Source organism: Spermophilus citellus, assembly GCF_964194105.1.
Source record: "Spermophilus citellus genome assembly, chromosome: 2".
Taxonomy (NCBI): Eukaryota; Metazoa; Chordata; class Mammalia; order Rodentia; family Sciuridae; genus Spermophilus; species Spermophilus citellus.
Window position 1 is genome coordinate 6,928,006 of NC_138183.1, and position 20,458 is coordinate 6,948,463.

Here is a 20,458-nt window from a genome sequence, read left to right on the forward strand (position 1 = left end):
TCAAGGGTCCACAGTCAGTAATGCTCTCATACCTACACTTCCTAGGTTCAAAGCTCTGAGCACATAGGAAGTCTGGCACTGAGGAACAAGCCACAGAAATGAACAAGATGCCTGGAACAGGGGGCACCCACCCATCTCAATTGTTAATAAAGCTAAGGTATCAACCCAGATGCCCTCAGGAAGAACAACTTCAGACCAAATCTTTATAACACAGCACGGTATTGAGCCACAGAAAAACGCCAAGAACAATGGAAACTTCCCAAATGTCAACTCTCTCTAAAAACCGACTCTCCAGACACAGTACAGTGACAGTGGTCTCACTTCTTTTAAGACCAGGAAATGCAGTTTCTAAAACCAAAGAAAACAAACATCTAAGAGGAGGCTACTGTAACTTCTACCTGTTGGCCAATCCCCAAGCCTAAGCCCAGTGCCTACGGGCATATAGCACCAGAGGCAGAGACAGACACATGAAGGAAGGGAGGCACATGAAGCTCGGGTATGCCAGGACAGAGAAGCTTCAGTAGGCCTCCAGCAATGGCTGCAGGAATTCTGAATTACTTCTCTATAATCTTCTCAAGAGTCTCCTATTAGACGCAAAACCCTCAACCACCCCTTATCAATCCCAATCTCTCAGTGCAGAACCCATTACATTTTGAATCTCAAAGAGAGAAACTCTGATTCATTCTTATCAAAAGAGGCTATATCTGCTAGGGATCTCAACACAACAGTGCTAAATTACCAAAGTGAAAACTCCCCCAAGGAGATCCTTACATGACTGGTGGCAATGATGAGAAGCATCCTCCAGGCAGAGATCAACATCTGATACTCTAATAAGGACGTGCAGCTGCTGCCCTCTGTCTCAGCCATGTGAACTGCCAAGGACTTGACATACCCCGACCAGTAGGCAAAGCACTTCTCACTGGAAAATTTCTTGAGTGTATCTTTTAATGATTGGTCTAATGAACCCCTACAATATTAAGAAAATACAAACCCCATGGTTAGGTTGTAAAAGCAGGTGGGAATGTGATGGATGCAGATCTTTGCTAAGGCAGAGAGAGCCATATCACATGGACTTAAGGCAGACAGATGGCTCCAGGATCACCTGGAGTGGACTGAGACTTTTTGGTCAGTATAATGGGTTAGGCTGAGGCCCTTCTAGGATTCCTCCTCCATAAAATCCTGCTTTGTAACACCACTCCTGATAATCATAATGCCATCAACAGACTGTCCAGGGAGCTCACTGGCCCTTCACGAATGGTTCTAAACCAGCCCTCTCCTCTGCACTCACTCTCAAGCCTCCACGTCCCCAATGGTGGGCCACCACAGTCTCCTTCTCCAGCCTTTAATTAACATCTCAACATGATGATGGCATGTGCCTATAACCCCAGCTACTCAGGAGGCTAAGGTAGGAGGATCACAAGTTTGAGGCCGGCCTGGGCAATTTTATCGAGACCCTGTCTCAAAATAATAGATCGCAAGTTCTAGGCCAACCCCAGCAACTGAGGATATAGCTCAGTGGTCAAGTGTCCCTGGATTCCATCCCTAATAGTGCCCCCCCAAGACAATAAAAAATAAATCACAACAGGAAAGAACTCACTTAACTACATAGTATATCTCCAAGCAAATTATCTTCATGATGAGGGCACAGGTTTCCAGGATGCTGGGCTGTGGAGGGGAGGCAGAACAAACATCACATAAAAAACCCTCTTCCCTCGCACCCCCACCCACTAATAGGCTATGTGACAACAGTGATCCAACACTTGGAAAACAAACAAGCACAGTCCCTGTTAAAGGTGAATGGGCATCTGATATATAAGGGCAGGGGCTTCAGGTCCACAAAGTCACCCAGCAAGAAAAGACCAGAGCAATCCACCCAGAGCAAGGCAAGCCACTTTCCTTCCCAAAGCAAGACTTGAAAGATGTTTCATGCAAAGAAAACATTCTGTGGCTAACCGGGGAAGGTATGGTTCTCTTCACCTTCCACTCACAGCCCAGCCTCTACCACAGCTTACCTCAGATGTCTCTGAGGGAGGAGAAAGGGTTCCAAACAATGGACTGGTTAAATTCTCCCAAAACTTGGGTCTAGAAGAAAACAAATATTGGAGAAAACCCATTTTCTCTCCCATCGTCTTTTCTCCTCTTTCCAGCTCCCCTCGGTGGTCACGTTTTACCAGTTCCAATACTAACATGTGTTCCTCCATAAACGTAAAGGATTCCATAGATAAAAATTATATTCTCTTTAAGAAATCCAACTGTACATTGAAGAGTTGATCAACAAAAGAATTATAATACTTGGGATACAACCCAGGAGCACAATACCACTAAACTACATCTCCAGTCCTTTTTGATCTTAAATTGTCCAGGCTGGCTTCAAACTTGTGATCCTCCCACCTTAGCCTTCCACATCATTGGAATTATGGGTATACACCACTGCACCCAGCTCTTTATAGAACTCTTAAGGATCATTCCACTATATATTTCCCAAAACCCTATAAAAAAGAATAGAGAGGAAATTAAGAGAACAAACTCCCAAAACTGAGCCTTTTTTAACATACATTCCTTTTGTGCCACCAGGGTCCCAGAGAATAGGGTTTTTCGCTCTGTCCAATGGCCCAAGGAAGCCATTCTCATCTACTGTTTCTCAAGAATAATAAGTTCTGCCAGCCAAGGTGATGCACACCTGAATCCCAGCGACTCTGGAAGCTGAGGCAGGAGGATCGCAAGTTCTAGGCCAACCCCAGCAACTTACTGAAACTTTGTTTCAAAATATAAAATAGTGAAGTGCCCCTGTGTATAATCCCTAATACCAAAAGAAGAACGAATTCAGAAGACAGAACACAAAAGTGACGGAATCTGAAGATAACACCTGCTAGTGTCAGCATTAAAAAGAAAAATACAAGACTCCCCTGTAATTAGCTATGTGATAAGCATTTTTTATGCACATTCCCAATAGAGAGTCACAGACATCTCTGCAGGTAAAAGCTACTGTTATTCCTTTTTCACAGACAAGGACAAGGATACTCAGAAGTTAAATAAGTCTGGGAGGCAGATTTACTTGGTTCTGAGGACCAGCATGGCACTGTCCCGGCGGTCCTGCCACAGAGCATGCAGAAAGGCAATGGCTGCACGATGCAGCAGAGGTGGGCACCAGTATCGATCCTGCTGCTGGGAATCAATCAGCTCCAGGACCACGTGGAGACAACTCCACTCACCAAGGCTGAATTCCTGCAAGGGGGAGAAGTGGGAATTCAAGTTCCACAGCCACTGCAAGCAGCCACACCTCCCAGGAGCCACTGCCCATCCTCACACCAAGTGCAGGCTCACCTTGGAGCCATCACTGCCGTCTGTCACCTCCAGATTTAGAAACAGTTCTATAAGGCCTGGCTGGGTCTCCACAGCAACTGTGAGAAATTCCAGAATCATGACTTTGATGCGCATGTCCTCAATCTTGCTCTGAAGGCGGGTCAGGAAGGCATCACGAATGGCAGCTGCATCATTGCCCAGACAAGCATACACTGACATTGGGGCCACCTAGCAGAGACCAGGACACACTGGCTTATAGTTCTGCTTTTAGGAAAACCTCAATGGGCTTCTACAGAAGGGAGCTCTGAGAGCTCCAGATACAACAGAGAGAGATGCATATACTCATAAAACTCTCAGATGAGGACCAACATTTACAGAAGAGCAAACATAAAAAGATGGCCGGGACATGACTCAGAGCTAGAGTGCTTGGCTAGTACATGTGAGGCCCAGGGTTTAATTTCTGGTACTACATTAAATGAAGGAGCTGGGACTGGGGCTCTGCATGTGCCTGGTATGTGTGAGACACTGGGTTCGATTCTCAGCACCACATATAAACAAATAAAATAGAGGTCTATCAACAACTAAAATAAAATATTAAAAAAAGATGAAATCAGAAAAGATATTTTTTTTTGTCTATTAGATTGGTAAAGACCGAAAAACTGATAAAGTCTCTGTGCAAGGATGTAAAACTTAGGTGTTAGAAACATAAATTGTTGAAGGCAAGACTAGTTGTTCCAAAATATGTAAAGTGGTAGCTGGGCACAGTGGTGCACTGTAATCCCACCTACTAAGGAGACTAAGGCAGGAGGATTATTAACTCTGAGGCCAGCCTGGGCAATTCAATGAGACCTGTCTTAAAATAAAAAAAGATGGGAATGTAGCTCAGCAGCAGAGTACCTACCGTGGCCAGATGTTTCAGCAGCTAAATGGCCAGACCTAGCATATGTAAGGCCTGGGTTCAAGCCCCAATACCCAAAATCCCAGCATGTACAGAGGAACTAGCCTTTGGTATAAAGAACAAAAGTGTATAAATACCTATATTCAATACATATATACAGATAAAAAGAAATCTCAAGTCACTGAATGAACCTTTCCTGCTCACAGGGATTCTTGGAACGAGAGGGTACCTTAATTTTCTGTTACGTTTATCTGTAACTTTAAATAAATATTTTATAATGAGCATGTACGTCTCGTGCAATCAGGAAAAAAAAAATCACATAAACACACATTTACTTGTGTGTATTTGTGTGTATGTGTGTGTGTCTACATTACTTCAAGTCCAAGTTAGCCAGATGCTTCTCTTGGAAGAGGGCAAGAGTGGTCTGTAGCAGAAAGAGTCCATGTCCTGGGGCTCTGGTTGGCTAAGTGGATCCTACCGTGGCCAGACGTTTCAGCAGCTGAATGGCCAGACGTGGCAAAGCTGGGTCATGTTTATGGTAGATGTACTTGGCTAGAACAGCAATGAGGTTGTTTCCATGGGCACCTGGAGAAGCACAGGAATAGTAAAGACACCAAAGGCACTTCAATTCAAGCTCTTAGAGAGGCTGATGTTCCAAATGGCTAATGCACTTGGGGGACTAGCCTTGAGTATATGGAGGGCCAGCATAAACCGACTCATTCTCTTTTCTCAGAAGCAAAGCAGCAGCCAGGATATTTTTTGGGGGGTTGGGTTGGAGGTGGGGGGTAAATAGTTCAATATAATTCATTAATGGCTAAGATACATTATTAAGAAAATAGGTACTTTTAACAAATAGGTTAGAAAAAGGAATTGTATAGAAATACAAAATATTCATAAAAATTCCAAAACCATACAACTAGAAAAGATCTTAAACATGACCCAAACAAAATGAAAATGAATAGACTTGGCTGGGCATGGTGGCACACACCTGTAATCCCAGCCACTCATAATCCTAGCCACTCAGGAGGCTAAAGCAGTAGGATCACAAATTCAAAGCCAGCCCCAATAACTTAGTAAGGCCCTAAGCAAGTCAGGAAGACCCTGGCTCTAAGTAAAATATAAAAAGGGCTGGGGAAATGGCTCGGTGGTTAAGCACATCTGGGTTTACTCCCTGGTACAAAAAAAAAGAAAGAAAGAAAATGAGTAGACTGAGCCACAAAGGATTGAACAACTACTATAGAGTCACAAAGTAGTCAGAGGCAGTATTCAATAGGCACCAGGAACTTTCCTCTCCATGCAGTTATCCATCTGCTCTTTGTTATGCTTTTATAAAGTAGATACTATTTACTATCTCAAATTTATAGATGAGAAACCTGAGGCAAAGTTTATTAACAATAAGCCCAAGATCACAGAGCTAGCTAGAGTCTGAATGTGGATCAAGGTGGTCTGACTTGAAGCCCGCATTCTCATTACTATTCTGTCATCAATAGGAGATACAAATTAAGTATAATTCAGTCCCCTTATTTCCAAGACTAGGAAAGGAGCTACTATCATGTCCAAATTTCCTCAAGGAGTTCATCAGAAAAGAGTGTCAATGCCTAAAATAGATGCTCATGGGAGGAAAGTTGCTGAGTGGAAGAGAAGTACATACCATGCTGTGTGAGAGCCTGCTCCAAGGGGGACACCACATTAGAAGGAGGTTTCAGCCGAATGACATTGTTGGTGACAGAGAATGCCAGTTTCACAGTCTTGATCAGCAGCTGGCCCTGCCCCTGGCCCTCTGCCCCATCACTAGAGTGCCAAATGGAAACCAAAGACGATCAGACAACATGAATTCATTTGCAACATGCATGTTCTCATGACTGTGATGCTAACAATACTCCTAGAGTTCAACAGATTCTGAGAAGTAGTAATTCCTATGTACCAATCTATACAGCAGCCATTAGGTAATATAAAGGCATGCCCTTAGAAGAACAAGGTTGTCTTAAACTATCGCAGCCAGGTATAGTGGCACATGCCTATCATCCCAGTGACTTAGGAGGCTCAGGCAGGAGGATAGCAAGTTTGATGGAGATGGAGGAGATGGAGATGGAGATGGAGGAGATGGAGATGGAGATGGAGGAGGAGGAGGAGGAGGAGGAGGAGGAGGAGGAGGGAGGAGGAGAAGCAAGCTACTGGAAGCCTTAAAATATTCAAGCACAGTAAAGACAAAAGGCGAAGGAGAAGAGGGGGGTCCTACCTTCGAGGCTGAGCAGCCATCACCATGTCAATGGTGTCCACACCAATGCCCATGATATTGATGACAGTTTGTCCTGCTTCTGTGTATGCCAGACTACAGATACAGAGAGACTGCAGACTGGGAGTATGACTGGAAGACAGAGGTATTGAGTTACAGGATGTGGCCAAGCTTATCACCGGAAGAGAAGGGAACTGTCCAGCTGGAATAGGGAGGCAGACCCAAGCAACTAGACAGTGGGATACACAGACCAGCTCTCTACAAGATGCAGGCACTCTGAAACAGACTTGGTCCCAAAGACCACCCAAAGACCACAATCTAATCATCCATCAATTAACAGACATGTTTACAGAAATGAATCATGATTAACCCATGGATGGAATTTATGGAGCCATTAAAACAAAACAGATCTATATGTGGTAGCACAGAAAGAAAGAGCAGTGAGTACAATCCAAGGAAAACACCTAGAACACACACTAACAATAGCCCGTTAACAACAGCTACCTCTGGGAAGTAGATTCATTTTGCACTGAATGAGAATTTTTCCAATGAACATGCATAACTTTTGTAAAGATCATAAAAATCATAAAGTGTACATATACATGCACACACACAGCACATCCAAAAAACCACCCCATCTCATTCCTACTTCATTTGTTCTTCTCTCTCTACTGGGAGAAATGATAACTGAATCAGTAGAAAGTGAACACAATATTGAAACTACTAAGCTTTCGGTTTAAGCAAGGTGAGTGCTCTAGAAGAAAACCCGTCTTCCCTTGGTGAGTGGTGCACTCTAGCAACCAGCCCCTTATTACCTGTTGTGCAGGTCTGTCTCATGGCACAGGTTCAGTATTGCATGAATCAGCTCCAGGATCAGACAACCTAGACTCCAAAGAAGATATGACAATGATTTGGCCTTGTGTGATGGCCATTATCCCAAAAAAGGGAGAGAAAGAAGATGTCCGGGGAACCAGAAAGTGCCCAGGATTTCCCTAAGCATGCTATCCTTACCAATCTGTTCCCGCACACCATGGGAGTTGTAGCGCCACTTGTGGTAGCTGGGAAGCATCTCCTTCAGCACAAACATGACACAGGGTACCAGGCCTTGGCTCTGGGTACTACCAAGCTGCCCCTGTAGGAAACCATTCTGTGAGGGCCTCTGATATGGAAGGAAAAGTTGTTCATGATTTAACTCCAAAAGTACACGTGGGTCCAAAGAAAACTTAGGCAAACTTTATTCTTCAGTGAAAAACAGAAAATCTCCCTACTTCAATTGAGTCCATGTTGTGGATTTCTCTAGAACAGAAAAAGTAACTAAAAAGACAATGTGACAGTGTCATAAAAGGTGCTTACATCAGGGGTGGGGATTTAGTTCAGTGGCAGAGGGCTTGCCTAGTATACACAAGACCTAATCCTATGTCCCAGAGTAGGAGAAAAATGGTGCCTATATAAAGAAGAAGAAGAAAGGCTACCTCTGCATACTGAAGGCAGGGTATCTTAAACATAAAGGACACAGGATAACAATGACAAAGAATGTCAACTTCACTGATATGCAGCTGTCCCTAATCACAACCCCATCACTGGAATACACTATGATCTGACACCCCCAACTTTTTTGTCCTAACAGTACGTGTTCAGTTTCCTTATCTTAAAACTGTGACTCTTCATTTACATAGACATTTGCATCAACTGTTCCTATGTTTTCAAACATTCATAGATTGCTATAAGCAGTAAGTGTGCTGAGTGTTTTTCATGTATGATCCTTTAACCCACCCTAAGAGGTATATTCCTATTTTAGAAAGGTTCTAAGACATTCTGTACTTGTCCAAGGTCATAGAGCCAGTATATGATCAACCTGAAATGTAAACCTAATTCTATCCAACTCCAATCCTTGCTCTTAATCTTATTCCAGTATTTTTCAGAGTTATGATCTACTAATTATGAGATCAGCTTATGGTCACAACTCACTAAAAAAAAAAAAAAAAGAAAGAAAAAGAAGAAAGAAACAAACAAACAAACAAAAGGGAAATAAGCACAATATCACACTCCTACAAGCCTGACTCATGGGGCTGGGGCAGGAGGATCACAAAAGTTCAAGGCCAGCCTGGGCAACTTAGTGAGACCTAATCTCAAAATAAAAAGGGCTAGAGCTGGGGTTGAGGCTCAATGATAGAGCACTTGCCTTGCATGTGTGAGGCACTGGGTTCGATCCTCAGCACCACATATATAAATATATATTTTTTTTTTAAAGAGAGAGAGAGAGAATTTTTTATTATTTATTTTTTAGTTTTCGGCGGACACAACATCTTTGTTTATATGTGGTGCTGAGGATCGAACCTGGGCCGCATGCATGCCACGCAAACGCGCTACCACTTGAGCCACATCCCCAGCCCAGCACCACATATAAATAAATAAATAAATAAAGGCCCATCAACAACTACAAAACAATTTTTAAAATAAATAAATAAAATATAATAAAATAAAAAGGGCTAAGGATGTAGCTCGGTAGTAGAGCACCACTGTGTTCAATCCCCAGTACTACCAAGAAAAAGAAGAGGAAGGGCCTGAAGAGGAAAGAAGGGAACACTTCTTAGGTAGCAAACACTGCACTGTGAACTATGCTCCTGGAGTATACATACACACACACACAGGTACTAACTGGGATGTAAAAATAAAATGTACATATTACCCTGGGGTATAGTCAAAATAGCTTAAAAGGTACTGCATTACCCTTGAGATCTATCCCTTAAGCCTTCTGAGTATTAAATATATTTGCATAATTATATACCTTCGATCATACTAATATATACAATAGGTTTTCAATACACAGAAACTATGGCCACAATAACTTTAGGACAATTGTTCTTCCTACACATAACCTGATTATAAAAGCAGGGGACAAGAAAACTATTTCACAATCATATGACCAGACCGTACCTTGACAAGGGTGGTAATCAAGCGGAGAAAGGCAACAGTGACGCCATACTCGCCTTGGGGCTGTTCACTGTTCATCAGAAGGTTCCCGTACCCACCAGCATTCATCCCCTCCGCACTGGGAAGACAGAAGCCGAGAAAAAACACTCATGGAGAAATTTCAAGGTTTCAAGTTCCTACAGCCAAAAGCATTCTCATTACTGTCTAGACGCTCAGGCATAAAACACAAACGCTCTTACAAGGGGAACAAACCCAGGCAATCTGAAACCAGGGCAAACATTAAGAACATATTTTACTGATGTACAATCTCAAGAAGTTTAAATTAGGGGGTGGGGTTGTGGCTCAGCAGTAGAGCGCTTGCCCAGCATGTGGGAGGTCCTGGGTTCGATCCTCAGCACCACATAAAAATAAACAAAATAAATGTATTAAAAAAATCAAATAAGCATTAGAGAAACACCTTTGTTTTAAAGGCAAGAGAGAGCAAAGAAAGAATATTCAGATAGTAAGATGGAGTCTGTGGAGTAGTAACCAGTCTCCTGCAAAGTAGCACCCATGGAATGAGGAAAAGAACAGAGTGATTGTGGTTAAGAGTTGGGGACGGGGGTCTGGGGGTGCAGGGTGCTTGCACAGAATGGAATGGCCCTGGGTTTGATCACCAGCACTGCAGAAAAAGCGAAAAAAGAGGACATTATGTCTCTGGATCCAGAAACCTCTGGATTCTCTCAGCTGGAAAGTAGATTCCCACTTTTTTTTTTTTTTTAGAGAGAGAGAGAGAGAGAGAGAGAATTTTTAATATTTATTCTTTAGTTTTCGGCAGACACAACATCCTTTGTTTTTTTTTTTTTTGTATGTGGTGCTGAGGATGGAACCTGGCCGCACACATGCCAGGCGAGCGCACCACCCCTTGAGCCACATCCCCAGCCCCAGATTCCCACATATTTAACAGTCACAGCTGGATGAGAAATCCATCCCTCCCTCTCCTCTTTCTCTGACTTTAAAAACTGGGACTAATTATTGTGTCCTTGGAGAAGAGAGCAGCTCTGTGCTTCCTGTGCCCTCATCTCCTTTAGTTTGTCCTCACTCACCCTCAGGTCTAAGGGCTGAACAGAAGTACACAGAATATGTGGATAGAAGAGTGCCTTTCAAACTAATAAAGCCAGGCTGGACCTGAACCAAGAACAGTCTGCACTAGTGAACAAAATCTATCAATACAAGACCTGGCTCACCTAATCATCTGACTCATGTTGGAGACAGGATGGGCCACAAAAGGTAAAAAACCTGTGTGATGAAGATCAGTCCAGACCTAAGGAAGGAAAAGAAAAGTTAAGTGCATTTATCTTCAGGTATATGCCAAGTGTGACACTGCTCGACTGTCAGGAAGACTTGGCATCTCACCTTTGCTGGATTCCGGGCAGCCAAAACTGTCAAGCAATTGACACAAGAGGCAATGACATCCACAGGGGGAGAGATCACTGTTGTCAACCTGGTTAGAGAATGGAGCACTGCACTCAGTAAGATGAATAACACAATTGATTCTATCACACATTATTTTCTGGTTCTCTCCCCGATCCCTCCTGTCAGTGGGGCTATAGAAATAGAAAAGCCCTCAGCTGGAGAAAGATTTCCGCCAGGCTTTCTAATAGGGGAACATGCGTGAACTTTAACCCAGATGGTGTGTGGTTGGGCTCCTGGACCCCAAGAAAATAACCACATGAGTTCAGCCAGGCAGCTCAACGCTTGCAGTGAAGGACCCACCGTTGCAGCAGCATGTAGACACGGGACGTGATGGGCAGGAGCCAGTCTGCTATAGACAGGTCTGTGCTGATGACCTTGTGGACCAGATCAATGATGGGTTTCACTCTCTGGCAATGCTGAATCACATCTGAGGGGAAAGACAGACTGTAACCTCACAGAAAACAACTTCATAATATCACTTATTGGTCTCTGATACCCAGAAAAACAAATCAGACATCCCAACCTTGATAGCTCTGAATTTTATCTTGAAATTCCAAATTCTCTGAGCATGACCACTTTTCCCTCCCCATAGAGATGTCTCCAAAAGATGACCATACCTGCAGTTGAAACAACATGAAGCAGCATTTCAATCTCACAGGTAAAAAGGGTCCAGCTGCTGTAGGAGTATTCCCAACGTACCAGGTAAGCCCTATCATCCAGCATTACTTGACCCACAGTGCCTTGAGGTATGCGAAGGTTGGTCTGACCACCTAAGAAGGAAGAAGAGTGATCTGCCTAATATCTGAAGACAAGGAAGAGGAGTCAACTCCTGTACCACACACCAACATTTAAACACAGGATTTAGACTCTCTTAAGTACCAAACATTCCTACATCTTTTTCCTCTAAAGAATAATTAAAAACTCTCTTGTCATTGGAAAAGTGATTCTTCCTATGTGTCTGAAAACCAGCTGCATGCAAAGTGGTTTCCACTTCAACAACTACAGAAGTAAGCTGTGGCAACCAGTGCCTGGATCCTAGCACATTACTGGTGACACAAATTAGAGCAGAAGCTGTGCCCTCTTTGCACTATACTCCTTGAGCACCTGGGATACATGTTCAAGAGTAATGATTGCTCACTCTTACACATTCACTACAAACAAGAAACAATTGTTGCCAGGCATGGTGGCACACACCTATTATCCCAGTGACCCAGGAGGCTGAGGCAAGAGGATTGCAAGTTCAAGGCCAACCTCAGCAACTTAGCAGCAAGACCCTGTCTCAAGAAATAAAAAGGGCTAGGGAAATAGTTCAGTGGTAAAGCACCTCTGGGTTCAATATCCAGGCAAGAAAGGAAGGAAGAAGGAAAACAAACAAACAACAAAAAAAAATTGTGAACAACCTTTTCAAAATCATGGTAAAACACACCTAAGATCAAATTAAGTTCAGCGGCATTCAGTACAGCCACACTGTGGTACAGCCATCTCCCCACACACCTGCCAATCTTATGTTGTACATCTTGCACTACTGAAGCTACACCAGTTCACCAATGATTCCCCATTCTTTTCATCTTCTGGCCCCTGACAACCAACACTGCACTTTGTTTCTCAATGTGACAACTCTGAGTATCTCATCATGAGTAGAATCAGACAGCATTTGTCCTTTGTGACTGGCTTATTTTACTTAGCAAAATGTCTTCAAGGTTCATCCATGTTGTAGTATAGAGCAGAATTTCTCTTTTTGGGGTAGGGGGACAGAGCTAGGGTTCAAACCCAAGGCATCAAACATGCTAGGTAGGTACTCTACCACTGAACTATACCACCAGGAAGAATTTACTTTATTTTAAGAATGAATAATGTTCCTTTGTATGTATATCCCACATTTTGTTTACTCATTTCATCTACTATTAGGCATCTACTAAAAAAAATTATATATATATATCCTTTTACCCAATCGTCCCATTTGGAGGATTCTACTAAAAATAAACACAAGCAGAAGCTCAGTGGCAAAGTGCTTGCCTAGCAAGTGTGAGGCACTGGGTCCTTAGCACCACATTAAAAAAATTTTTAACAAAATAAAGGCATGCTGTCCATCTACAACTACAAAAAAAAAAAATTAAAAGAAAAAAATAACAAGGGACTGGGGTTGTGGCTCAAAGGTAGAGCCACATGCCTACCATGCGTAAGGCATGGGGTTTTATCCTTAACACCACATAAAAATAACAAAGATACTGTGTCCACCTATAAATAAAAAATAAATATTAAAAAAGAAAATACCAATATACAAGGATGTATGTGTGCATCCAATGCAATATTATTTATAGTGGCAAAACACTGACACAGTCTAAATGTCCTGATCAAAAGGAGAAAAATAAAAAGTTATGAAACATCAAGGATAAGTATATGGTTACTAAGAAGAATGAGTAAGGTGCTGGGGGGCAGCTCAGTGGTAAAACATGTGCTTAGCATGTGCAAAGCCCTGGTTCAATCCCCAGAATAATAATAATAATAATGATGATGATGTAGTAATAATAATGAGTCAAGAGTCATATAAGGGAAAACCAAGCTAGGTACAGTAGCTCACACCTGCAACTTCAGCAGCTTGGGAGGTTGAGGCAGGAGGATCACAAGTTCAAGGCCAGCCTCAGCAACTTAGTGAAACCTTGTCTCAGAATAAAAAACAAAAAAAAGTAGGGGGATGTAGCTCAGTGTTTAAGCACCCCTGGGTTAAATCCCCAGTACTGGGGGAAGACGGGGGAAGAAAACCAACTTGCAGAATGAATTTGTTAAAAGAACGAATATTTGAAAGAATATACATAAAATTCTTTTTTTTTAAATTTTTTTTTAAAGAGAGAGAGAGAATTTTTTTAATATTTATTTTTTAGTTTTTGGCGGACACATCTTTGTTTGTATGTGGTGCTGAGGATCGAACCCGGGCCGCACGCATGCCAGGCGAGCTCGCTACCGCTTGAGCCACATCCGCAGCCCCATAAAATTCTCTCTCTTTTTTTTTTGGCTGGACAGAAATTATTTGCCTTTTTTTTTTAAGAGAGAGTGAGAGAGGGAGAGAGTGCGCGAGAGAATTTTTTTAATATTTATTTTTTAGTTCTCGGCGGACACATCTTTGTTTGTATGTGGTGCTGAGGATCGAACCCGGGCCGCAAGCATGCCAGGGGAGCGCGCTACCGCTTGAGCCACATCCCCAGCCCCCCCATAAAATTCTTAACATTGAGTATCTGACAGAGATGAGATGGAAATGAGATTGACTTTTAAAATAGACCTGCATTGTTTACCTTGCTACAATGAGCATGCAAAATTAAAAAAAAAAAAATTAATGATGTAAAACAAATAACAGAAACTGAGCTGGGGATGTAGCTTAGCAGTAGAGTGCTTGCCTAGCATGCATGAGGCCCTCAGTTTATCCCCAATATCACATACACACAAAAAGAGAGAGAGAGAGAGAGAGAGAGAGAGAGAGAGAGAGAGAGAGAAACTAATTATTTATCCATGAATCAACAAACACGGTGAGATGACAAGGAGCTGCTCTACAATCACCTCACACAAAAGGATCAACCCAGCAGCAAGGTGGTCTAAGGAGAGCTGCTGTGAGAAAGGCTGCGGTATTGAAGATCTCCTTACCCAGAGGATATAGGAGTTTGGGCGTCTGCCTTCTCCAAAGAGTTCCATCTTCATGAGAGATTACATCATGGGGCTTGTGCTTGTAAAGTTCATTGTAGAAAGACATCTTATCTAGGAAGCTATATACCTGGCAACATGCAGAAAGAAACTCAATCACACATTTACCTACAGAACATTCATGGGGGTCCCAAGTCTGCTCTATTAACCAGACTGTGTAAACTGGTCCTCAAACTCCTTCCCAGTCCACCACTGTAGATCATCTTGGAATCGCCTTCTGCTCTCCTACCTAATCTCCACTCAAATTCTCCCCTCTCTCCACAGAGACAGTTGTCTCTCCTGAATAGCATCTCAGGTTCTATTTAGGGAGCTAACTGAACAACTTACCTTTTTGGCAGTGGACTTTCCTGATACCAGGGCTCGGAGTAATTGCAGGAGTGGGGAAAGGAGATGGGGGAACATTCCACATACACTGTCCAGAATGATCCCAAGACCAGAAGTTGGTTCCTACAGCAGAAGGGGAGAAGTCACTATTCTTCAGAACTGCCAGATAATCCTCAGAAAGTCTAGAAGCACTCCTTCCCTAATAATCTAAGACTTTCATGTCCCCACTGAGAAAGGACAACATTCAGTTGGGATTTGATTTAACTGGCATCTGAAAAGCAACTCTTAAGTCTATCCAGTGATCTCTTCTTCCTGGCCACCCTTTCTAAGGGAAGATAACTTGTTCCTTAGGACAATGTTTCCACTGACGTGAAAACTACCCTAAAACACGTCAGCAGCTAGCCACCACACACAAGCAAAGATGCTCCATCTACATACTGGTTCACACCAGCTTCTACCAGGGATATTTCTGGCATCTGTAAGAGTAAACAGCAACTCAGGAGAAAGAGGTTAATACACACAGGCAGATCAGTCTGGCTTTGGTACAGGTTTGAAAACAGACGTTTGAAGTCACTGTCAATACTAACACCAGTGCTGGTGAAAAACCATTCTTTCCAAATGCTCAAACCAATCACAACACTGATGACTTGGTAAGATCTAGTTACAACCCTCTAAGTATTTTCAAAAGGAATCATCAAGAGGCCGAGGCAGCAGGATTGCAAGTTCAAAGTCAGCCTCAGCAACCTAGTGAGGCCCCTGGCAACTGAGCAAGATCTTATCTCAAAATAAAAAGGACTGGGGATGTGACTCAGTAGTGAGGCCCCTCTGGGTTCAATCCATGTAACAGTAAATAGCATCTCAGGAGAAAGAGAATAATATACACAGATATATATATATAAAAGAAAAAAGAAAAAAAAAATAAGAGTTGCAGGACCCTAAGCCAAAAGTGAAGTATGGAGACATATGCCCGAAGTTCCAGTGACTCAGGAGCCTGAGGCAGGAGGATTACAAGTTCAAGGCCAGCTGGGGCAACTTAGTAAAAACCGGGTCTCAAAGGATAAATTTGGTAGAGAAGCTCTGGGTTATATCCCCAGTGTACACACATACACACGGAAAAAAGTTTTGGGAATCCTGGTTGTTGAAAGACTGTCAATATGAAAAAAGACTTGGTGATAACACATTGGTTGATGATTTGGGCTACAGACTCAAGTCAGATAGAACTGGGTCCTTGCTGTCTCTTTCTGGCCATGTAACGTTGGTGGAATCCCTTCATATCCCTAGGCATCACATTTCATCATACACAATGTGGCATCAATAACAGTATCTACCTCACAGATATTTTGACAATTAAGTGAGAAAATACATACAAAAGCCAAATATAAAGCCTCTCACAAAATGTCTGATAAATCCTTTTGGTCCAGAGTAATGTCAGAGTATGATTCCCTCCAACATACTTACTGTTCCCCAGAAGAGTTCTGGAAGAGAAGGGTCCGCCAGGACTTCACACGCTGTGTCAATTATATCCTGTTGGGGGAGGGAAGAAATTGTTCCTTTTCCCTGGTTGAAGTAGTGTCTTTTTTTTTTCTTACTGTATTCTGTTCACATAAAAACACCAATAAACATCTCCATATATGTTACAAAAAATTCTGGGTTTAAAGAATAATATCACACCTTGTCCAGGGTGCATATTGTATATGCTGTATACACATTCACTTCTCTGAATTTCACATGCTCGTTTGTAAAATGGGGAAAATAATAGCTCATGGTACTATTTTGAGTGTAAGGAATAAAAGCAAGTTGGCTGTAAATTCAAAACTAGTATATAAATAAGCTATTACTACTAGACTCACCTTTACTTTGCTCCTAACAGGCAGGGCAAGGACAATGTCTTGCCAGGCGTGGTGTCGCACACCTATGATCCCAGCGGCTCAGGGGGTTGAGGCAAGAGGATCGTGAGGTCAACTTAGAGCCTCAGCAACTTAGAGAGGCTCTCCCTACACAACTTAGTGAGATCCTGTCTCAAATAAAATATAAAAGGGACTGGGGATGTGGCTCAGTGGTTAAGTGCTCATGGGTTCAATCCCCAGTACCAAAAAAAAACAAACCAAAACAAAACAAAACAAAATCTTTTAAATATTTTTATCCTTAACACCTAGTACAGAGTTAAACATACACTGGGCATCTAATAAATGCTTACAGAGTCTTTTTTTTTTTTTAAACCAGGCACCACGACTCCTACAACATGTTATATCTATTCTCCAAGCATAGAATAGGACCAGACCCTTCCATTGTGATTAGAATTTTCCAGAAGTATGCAAAGCTTGTTCTATGCCCCAGAGCTTGGGGAATTGATTCGTTGAATTAGTACCAATCTCATTTTTATCCAATAATAAGAAATTTCCATCAGTTCACAAAACAAGTGACTAATCATTGAAAATGAATACAATGATTTAGTTTTAAGGATACTTATCAAATATCATTTCCCACTAAAAAGAACCAGAACAACTTGGAAAGCAGGTTCTAGGTCTGAACAAGAATCCTACACAATAATCCTGTAATATCTTGTCATACCAGTAAGCAATAGAGCTATCAAAACAGATAAGGGTAGTGTCAAATGAATTCAGAAGACAATTGGAAAGTCCTTACTGACCAAAGATGGGGCAATCTCAGCCTAAGAATAATAACTGCACAGATTAAAACACAGCTAGCAGGGCGGCAGTTGTAGCTCAGTGGTACAGCACTTGCCTAGCATGCACGAAACACTGAGTTTGATCCTCAGCACCACATAAAAATAAATAAATAAAATAAAGATATTATGAAAAAGAAAAACACAGTATGTTTAAATCTATGAGTTCAGGATGGAGGTAGAGTGCTTGCCTTGCATGCACAAGGCCCTGGGTTCAATCCCCAGCACCACATTAAAAAAAAAAAAATTAATATTTTGGGCTGGGGTTGTGGCTCAGCAGTAGAACACTCGCCTAGCAAGTTCAAAGCCCTGAGTTCGATCCTCAGCACCACATAAAAATAAATAAAAGATAAAGGTATTGTGTCTAACTACAAGTAAATAATATTTTTTTAAAAATAAATAAATAGGGCTGGGGTTGTGACTCAGTGATAGAGCGCTTGCCTAGCAATTGTGAGGCCCTGGGTTTGATCCTCAGTACCACATATAAATAAATAAAATAAACGTATTAAAAATATTTTAAAAAATAAAATAATAAATAAATAGAATAAATCTATGAGCTCATACTGATATTAAAAAAAAAAACCCACTAGATACCTTGAGAGGGTGCTAGAAAAAAACAGGTAAATACAAGAAAAGAAGCAGGTATGTATAGAATTCTATAACAGAGTACCAAATAGTTAATGTATAGAAATGTTGCAACTGATAAACAAAGGAAAGATAGAATTAAAGTGCCATTTTGCAATTTTCACTTCTAATAGACAATGAACATCAATAGGTGCTTACATCACACAAAAAGACAACCAACACTAACTTCTTTTTTTTTTAATGAGAGAGAGAGAGAATTTTTAAATATTTATTTTATTTTTTTTTTTTAGTTTTTCCGCGGACACAACATCTCTGTTTGTATGTGGTGCTGAGGATCGAACCCGGGCCGCATGCATGCCAGGCGAGCGCGCTACCACTTGAACCACATCCCCAGCCCCAACACTAACTTCTGATGGAAGTACAAAACATCATCTAGGAAGCAGTCTTGCTTAAAAAAAAAGTCAAACCTAAATGATCTTAGCGGAAATACAAAGGATGAAAGAACATATTAAACTGCATCACAGGGATGCAATCAGCAAAATCCAGAAAATGAGGTAGTCACCAGGAACAATGTCAGAAAACTGTCAGCAGCACTAAAAAGAAAGTGAATTTACAGATAACACTGGACAACATCCTAAGTTTATATGATGGGAAGGTTCTAGGTATGCTGTGCTTTCAAATATGGAAGCCACTAACCAGACATGACCATTAACACACTTGAAATGAGGCCAATGATGCTGAGGACCTGAGTTTTCAACTTCAATCATTTAAATTTAAATAGCCATGTGACTTGTGGCCACCAACCTATTACAATATTTGAACCTTATCCCAACCCAAACTTATGTAAAATTTATGACATATATAAGACAATTGGAAACTTGAACCTGGACTTCATTTTTTAAGATACTGAGTGCTTTTTTTTTTTTTTTTTTTGGTGTGATAACAGTTGAAAAGTTAAGTTTTACTGAAATATTCATAAATAATATGAAATACTACATCTGGAAGTTGCTTCAAAAGAATTTGGGAAGGAGTAGAAATGAAATAAAATTAGCTCTGAGTAGATAAACATTGGAAGCTGGTGATGGGATTATAAAGGTTAATTATACAACTTTTTCTACTTTGGTACAAGTTGAAATTTAGTATTTCTTAAAAATGTTGAATTTTTATTAAAATGAAGAAAACTTATCAACAACTGTAAACTGGGCAAGGTGGTACACACCTGTAATCCCAACAACTCTGGAGACTGAGGCAGGAATATCGCAAGTTTTCTCAGCAACTTAGTGAAATCCTATCTCAAAATGAAAAACAAAAAGGTCTGGGGGTAGAGCGCTTTACGACAGTTGCTTTGTGGCAGGAGGAGGAGGAAGATGGTGGCCACCTTAGTTGCTGCTCGAGGAGAGGGTCCCGCACCCGCCTGGGGGCGGGAGGCTGTCGCCCCAGACTGGGAAAACCAGGAAGTCTCCACAGGGACCACTATCATGGCTGTGCAATTTGACGGGGGTGTGGTTCTGGGGGCGGACTCCAGAACAACCACTGGGTCCTATATCGCCAATCGAGTGATTGACAAGCTGACTCCTATTCATGACCATATTTTCTGCTGCCGTTCAGGCTCTGTAGCTGACACCCAGGCTGTAGCAGATGCTGTCACTTATCAGCTTGGATTCCATAGCATTGAAATGAATGAGCCTCCATTGGTGCACACAGTAGCCAGCCTCTTTAAGGAGATGTGTTACCAATACCGGGAAGATCTGATGGCGGGAATTATCATTGCTGGCTGGGATCCTCAAGGAGGACAGGTATACTCAGTTCCCATGGGAGGTATGACGGTAAGGCAGTCCTTTGCCATTGGAGGCTCTGGGAGTTTATATATCTATGGCTATGTTGATGCTACCTAGCATGAAGGCATGACTAAGGAGGAGTGTCTGCAGTTCACTGCCAATGATCTTGTTTTGGCTATGGAACGGGACAGCTCCAGTGGAGGGGTGATCCGTCTGGCAGCCATTGAAGAATCGGGAGTAGAGCAGCAGATACTTTTGGGAGACCAGATACCCAAATTTACCATTGCTACTTTACCACCTCCCTGAGCCTGGGATTCTAGGATGTAATAATATTCACCCCATACCGATAAGAATTTAATAAACAGTTTGTCAAAGAGAAAAAAAAAAAAGGTCTGGGGGTGTGGTTCAGTAGATAAGCACCTCTGGGTTCAATCCCTAGTACCAAACAAACAAAAAAAAAACAACCATAGATGTCTGGGATAGATGGATTTTTAAAATGCAGTTACAAAATAGTATACAGTTGGCCCTCTCTATCTACAGTTACACAACTGCAGATTCAACCAACC

The 20,458-nt window shown here is 41.9% G+C and overlaps 1 protein-coding gene and 1 pseudogene across 7 annotated transcripts in view; one reads left to right on the plus strand and one right to left on the minus strand.

Moving 5' to 3' along the window:
* NUP188 (nucleoporin 188) overlaps window positions 1-20,458 on the minus strand; it is a 56,590-nt gene that overhangs the window by 8,700 nt on the left and 27,432 nt on the right. For all 6 annotated transcript variants that reach the window (XM_081265541.1, XM_081265539.1, XM_081265538.1 and 3 more), the window contains 18 exons: window positions 16,302-16,367; window positions 14,847-14,966; window positions 14,463-14,589; window positions 11,444-11,596; window positions 11,127-11,253; window positions 10,767-10,854; window positions 10,598-10,674; window positions 9,375-9,489; window positions 7,449-7,569; window positions 7,253-7,319; window positions 6,441-6,569; window positions 5,853-5,992; window positions 4,680-4,786; window positions 3,325-3,531; window positions 3,056-3,225; window positions 2,013-2,082; window positions 1,598-1,665; window positions 772-967 (listed from right to left, as the gene is read on the minus strand). In XM_081265541.1, coding sequence (XP_081121667.1) covers window positions 772-967; window positions 1,598-1,665; window positions 2,013-2,082; window positions 3,056-3,225; window positions 3,325-3,531; window positions 4,680-4,786; window positions 5,853-5,992; window positions 6,441-6,569; window positions 7,253-7,319; window positions 7,449-7,569; window positions 9,375-9,489; window positions 10,598-10,674; window positions 10,767-10,854; window positions 11,127-11,253; window positions 11,444-11,596; window positions 14,463-14,589; window positions 14,847-14,966; window positions 16,302-16,367 — 2,148 coding nt within the window. The remainder of the gene's footprint in view (window positions 1-771; window positions 968-1,597; window positions 1,666-2,012; window positions 2,083-3,055; window positions 3,226-3,324; window positions 3,532-4,679; window positions 4,787-5,852; window positions 5,993-6,440; window positions 6,570-7,252; window positions 7,320-7,448; window positions 7,570-9,374; window positions 9,490-10,597; window positions 10,675-10,766; window positions 10,855-11,126; window positions 11,254-11,443; window positions 11,597-14,462; window positions 14,590-14,846; window positions 14,967-16,301; window positions 16,368-20,458) is intronic.
* Window positions 19,453-20,213, plus strand: LOC308633225 (proteasome subunit beta type-6-like; annotated as a pseudogene). The gene has a single exon. The product of its transcript is annotated as a proteasome subunit beta type-6-like (transcript).